This window comes from Lissotriton helveticus, chromosome 11 (genome assembly GCF_964261635.1).
Source record: "Lissotriton helveticus chromosome 11, aLisHel1.1, whole genome shotgun sequence".
NCBI classification, from domain to species: Eukaryota; Metazoa; Chordata; class Amphibia; order Caudata; family Salamandridae; genus Lissotriton; species Lissotriton helveticus.
Window position 1 is genome coordinate 130,428,418 of NC_136072.1, and position 6,000 is coordinate 130,434,417.

Here is a 6,000-nt window from a genome sequence, read left to right on the forward strand (position 1 = left end):
GATCATCATGTTTCATGCATCTCTGTTCATCACACCGATGTGGTACAATTCTACATCTTAGCATTGCCAAATACATCGTTACAGTTGCATAATAACTTTATATTACTCTGTATAACATTTCCTTATGCAATGATGTTCCCAACCTAGAGTAGGAGTAACGCCCGGTCCTCTGTATATCAAGAGATATCCATGTTGTAACATTTGCAAACCTTCTAAAGAAAAACAAAGTAGGAAATGAAAATAGTTCAGTGTGAGGTTGATAACTCTACTTGTTCCATGACATTTTATATAGTCACTTGCTGTGTCAAATGGAAGGTGGTGAAGCCTTTTGCTGGTGTATAGAGCTGTGACCCGTTATATTCCGTTTGAGCTACTCCATGTCATCGGCTAGCCCGATTGATGTACAATTTCACCCCGCCTTTACGTCTATGCAGTTTAGTTAAAAGAAGAAAGTGGTATTAAGTAAGAGTACAAACACTATCAAGATAGTAATGAAGGAACAGGAGATAGGAATTTCTTTTTTTATATTTCAAGCCAAAAAGCCCATTGAAACTGCACTGTGTAAATATGAGTCTAGACACGTTAACAAATGAAGCCACTGGAGGTCGCTCTTGGTTCAGAAACGAACTACAGCTTCCAGCAGCAGACTACACCGCTTGTGCCCTCACACAGGCTGAAACGCTTCGAGTCTGCAGAGTTTTCCAGGGAAGTGTTTTAGGGGAGAGGGCCACTGGCTGGTGGTACCCGGGTGGAGACAAAGTCCTCTGCTTCGTAATTGCTAGCCCTTTTAAACCCAAGCAGGTCCTTTTCAATAAGGAGAAACTACAGCAGACTATATGGCGAAATTGCATTGTTGCTCTTGCCACTGAAAGCACATGCCAATATCGTGTTGTCTACATCAGTCATACACATTCTGTGGGCTCGAAGGCTTTATTAAAGGTGACTTAGCTGGTCTTAAAATTAGGCTTTTCTAAATCTCAAAACCAATTTCTCGTGACGTGCTGCTGCAGGTTTTGAGGCCGCTGCCATCCCTGCGAATCTGGGGATCACGGTTCGATCCCCGGCTCCGGCAGCAGATTAGCCCAGCACCATGTGACTCTGGGCAATAGCTTGCTTAATCTTCCCGACGGCCCCCAGCGCCTAGAGACCCTTACGGGTGATTGTGCGCTTTACAAATGTGGATTATTATTATTATTCTCAGAGGTAGACCTGTAGACCGGCTCTTAAAATGTGTCTTGTGGGTGGTGTGCATCTACATTGTAACCCTTATGGTGTTTAACTTTTATGTCATGGCTGTAGTTTGTGTGCCCCTTTTTTTGGGCTTAATTAAAATATAACTAAACCAGTTGGGGTTACCTAAAGTTTCCCCATATTTTGGGGTCAGAGCACACGCAGCGGAAGGTTGGGCTAAAACTCGAAAATAAATACGTTTCCAGTTCCCTTAGTTAAAAACACAGAGTAGTAAATTCAGTTCGTAAAAAAAAGAATTAAATGGAAAATGATAATCCAGGGCACTAAGCAGGAGGGAACGTTTTTGTAAAATCAATAGTGGGGCTATGCAGAAAATGGTAAATGGCAGTGCTACCTGGGTACGCCTGTTAATGCATCAAGGAATTCTTTCGTGAAAAACTGGGTAATGGAACTCCCCTAGTAGCTATGGAGAAAAGTAGTGTCTGCACATTGACAGGCCTGAAGATTCCCACCCATTTTGTTGAGCTGGGATCATGTATTGTACATCTGTTGGTGTACTTGAATAGAATTGTGCATGTATTGATGCTTGTTGTAGCGGACATAAGGGCGTCAACCACTCCCATTCTGATAAATCGCCCACATCACTCTGCCCAGCCATCCGCTGTGCGGAAATGAGTTGGGGGTGGGGGGGGGGGAGGATAAGGGGCGAAATAGCCAATGAACTGTGAATGCAGCAGATCTACAGTTGTGCTTTCCTTAGTTTTGGAGTTGGCCAAACATTTGCCATATCACATTTGTTTATAGTAAGTAATAAAAAAACAGTACTCCACTGTCAAGGTAACCTCTTTAAAAACTTCTTTAAAACCGTCCTGTTAATTAATAATAAAAAAAATCCAGACCCAACCATTACCCTCCACACTGCTAGTCCTCCATCAAGGACTTTCACTCCAGAATGAAGGCCGCCAGTGTATTGCTTGCAATATTTCAAGAATTGCTTCTTTTTAAGCATTCAGGTCTGGGTAGGAACTGAATGATCATGGGAATGCTTTGTTCTTACAGCACTTTACCACATTAGTCCTCTTGCACTTTTACCCACCGTAGCATTTAAATTGTTTGGTATTGTACCATGAGAACGATAAATGCAACAGCAACATGTCTCATCTTCTTCACCTTGTTAAAGCAGCACTTCACTTCTGCTTTGATCTTCATTGAGGGTCTTTATCCTTCTCTCACTTCTGGTTTTGTCTTTTATCTGGTGCTAGTGCTCTGAGGTATGCCCTTCGTATACAGGTGAAAGCATTGCTGTATTACTTGGCAGGAAGTCACACGTAAAGCTCTGTAATGCACGATAAATGAATCATTTTGCTTTGTTTACATTATTTCTGTGATCTAGTTGCAGTGTTTTGTTTACTAGCTCTTAATTTTTGTCTCCGTGTTCATCTTTTACGTTTACAGGCAATACCAGGATTTTCTTGACGATCTTGAAGAAGATGAAACAATAAGAAAAAATATCAACATTTACAAAAGTAGGTGTCTAACATTGGTTTCTGCCTTTGATGCATTTTTCCTATATGTGAAGTTTCTGATTTTTGGTGATAAATTCTGTTCATTAGGGACATAATAAATATATTCACATTTGTACATATCTTCGCCATAACTTTGAGGGGAACTTGGCGAGGAACTCTTCTTGATTAATCCTCTTCTTGGTTTACTTCTGGTCTGGTTTGTTTGGCATTGGACTTGTGTCAGACACTACAGGGTCTTTGGGCGCTGCTTTTAATTTTGCCCTCTTGGTAAGCACTTTGCTTGCCTTTACATCTATATTTTTTTATTTGTGCTGTTCTTTGGCTCCTCTTGTTTTGCCCACTATAAATGATAACAGAACGCCTGGCTAATGTGACTGATTTTAGATTTCTAGTTTTACCTTTTTTTGTGTCCAATGTCCTGTTCTCTTTTTTTTCTCAACGCATCACATGTGATCCTCATTATGAAACGTGTCTTTGTAAGAAATGCTTGGTCAGGTCTTCAACATGATGGTGTCGGCATTCGTGATAATGGTGCCAGACTTCCACCCATGCACTTGGGAGGCAGGGGTCATTTGATGTAATTCTGTTGTGGGGTACTTCTAGTTTATTTCACTGGTTCATACAGAAACAATCCAACTTAAAAATGCATCTTTGATTCAGAAGGTTGCCCAATGAAATGGCACTAAACACTGTCTGGTGGAATTGGAGCTGTATACGCTCATTTGATTTTCCTATGACTGGTATTTTTGTATTTCCATCATATACCTGAACTGCATGTTACCCTAATTTTTTATTTGTTTTATAGTCCTAATGCCAGTAGCACGTTACATATTAGTCGTAGGCTTATTAGCACACTATTTAACAGTTTCTATTCGCAGTGGTCACCAATGTTTTAATTTCTAGAGTTCTCAGTCTGTTACTTAGACATTTACCTCTCTCCTCTTTCTGTGGCTCCAAAAATAATTTAAATGTTTTACCTGTAATAGATTAACAGTTACCAAATGCGAGTCTCAGATGAGCCAAGCTTCGAAAGTAATAAGGCAGTCCAGTGTCTTAGAAAAATAGAAATGTGGAAATGTTGGACAAGAACAGGCACAGTAGGTGAATTGATGTCCACAAACATCCAACATTCTTAACCTGTGAAAGGTCACCTGCCCAGGATAATTTAATTTCTTATCGTTTTACATTTGGTTAGTTTGATATTGGAGGAAAACATTCTTTCCTTGTATTGTTTTACAAAGTTTGTACGGGAAATTCTTTGTCATGTGTAGTAGATGTACTCATGGTAAAACCTGCGTTAATCTAACAACATTGTATACATTTATTGGGTAAAAACAAAATGGACTCCCTACATTCTAGGTCACCATGTAACCTTTTAATCCTAGTGATCCAAGTCTACATTTCCAGAGGAATAGGCTTTGATCTGAGATACTGACAACATTTTCTCCTTTTCTATTGCCTTTCATAGAGACCGACATCCTTGTTGAAAGTGACACTGATGAAGAGGGTGCCCCTCGAATTAGTCTTGCCGAGATGATAGAAGATCTGCATATCTCCCAAGATGCTACTGGTGGTGAAGGAGCAGAAATGCTAACAGAATGAAATGTCTAACTGAAGTTAATCAACCATGTGCGCCATGTTTGTGAGATTTGGAATATAAGACTGAAATGATTTTATGGTCAATTAAATGAATTTCTATTATTCTGACATCTAGTTTGAACCAGAGTCAAACTGTACAGCTTCCATTTGTATGTAATGACTTCGACATTGAAATCCTAAATATATTCAACAACTTCTCCATTAAGTTGGTCACGAGTCATTTATTAAACATTTCCAAAATGGGGTTTTAATTAATTCTAGATTTTCTCTTCTAAGGCATTGGCTTTTCATGCTGCCAAATTTTGTAACATTCTCAACATTTTATGTTTACTTTCTGACTTATTGTACAAAAGATATTACTTTAAAACTTTTCCTATTGTACATCTGCTACTTCATGGTCCAAAATGCATTCCACTGCTAGTCTTATTTAATTTTTTTGACCCGGGGTACAACGTGTTTCCGCAACACTGGATCTTTAATAGATGAACTTGTTTGAACCATTACTTGTCATAAGGATGGGAGTGCTCTGTAATTTTATATGTACACCAGTAAACAGTATTAAAATGCTTTCATGCACATAATCTTGTTTAGCTACTAGCTGATTTACAACGAGACCCGCCCACATTTCAGCCAATTCTATGAATGTGCTGAGGGCCCCACTTTCCATAGAGGCCTCCTTAGCTGACATGTGGTCTCCCTTTGTGTGTCAGGAAGTCCTTGCTGATCTCTCCTCTTAAGCTCATTGTTCTCTTCCAGGGGATCCTCATCAATAGTCATAAGCATTAGAATATTCCCGCCCATGCGCGGGACCCCGGAAACAATATATTATATGTGCCCCACATATATATAGACATATATATATAAATATATATATTATATAAAAATAAGCAATTGCAGCCAAATAAAACAACAGAGCTGTAATATGCTGTGAAGAATTTCCACCATACAGTGTATTTTGCATTAGAAACATGAGAAACAACACCAATGCTTGTTTAGAAACTGTTTTAATGCTTAAAAAACAGTAGAAATTCTCATAACACACTGTAAACATATACAGCTCCCAGGCTGCATTGCAAATCCCCAGTCTAAAAAGACTGAAAAGCTAACCTGTAGCTGAATGCACTAAAACTGACGCTGTGCCTTTAAGGCACCTCTGCCCCTAGCTTCCCATCATGCCTCAGGGGTTACAGTTAGGTCAGTTGTTCTTTCCGGCTCCTTCAGGAAGGACCCTGGATACTCAGCTCCACATTTTTCTGCCTTTTTCAGTCAGAAAATCTTCAAAAGAACAATTTTTTTGATTTACTTTGACTTTTCACATCAGAGTCAAGTAAATAACTGCTTAGCAGTAAATTTTTTGTGAGGTTTTCCTTTCAGGATGCCCTCATTATTTGATGATTGCCCTTCTTGTGGCCACAAGAAGGCAAAAACTGACTCTCATGAGGTCTGTATTTTATGCTTGCCAGAGGATCATGATCCTAAAGACTGTTCTCATTGTAAAAATCTGTCTGACAGAACTCTTAAAGACAGAGAGAGGAACAGGCTCTATGGTCTGGCCCAGAGATCCATGAGAGGAAGATCTGCAGAGAGGAAGAGTTCAAAGAGACCCAGAACTCCCTCCAAAGGCAAGTCAGAGCGTCCATCAACCTCAGCACCGGGCTCGGCGCTGAAAAAACGACATCTGATG

At 39.7% G+C, this 6,000-nt stretch overlaps 1 protein-coding gene across 1 annotated transcript in view; it reads left to right on the plus strand.

The window, feature by feature from the left end:
* The window catches only part of NMD3 (NMD3 ribosome export adaptor), a 110,965-nt gene extending 106,444 nt beyond the window's left edge, over positions 1-4,521 (plus strand). The window contains exons 15-16 of the mRNA XM_078668096.1: positions 2,647-2,717; positions 4,186-4,521. Coding sequence (XP_078524222.1) covers positions 2,647-2,717; positions 4,186-4,319 — 205 coding nt within the window. The 3' untranslated portion in view covers positions 4,320-4,521. The remainder of the gene's footprint in view (positions 1-2,646; positions 2,718-4,185) is intronic.
* The last annotated feature ends 1,479 nt before the right edge of the window (positions 4,522-6,000 follow it).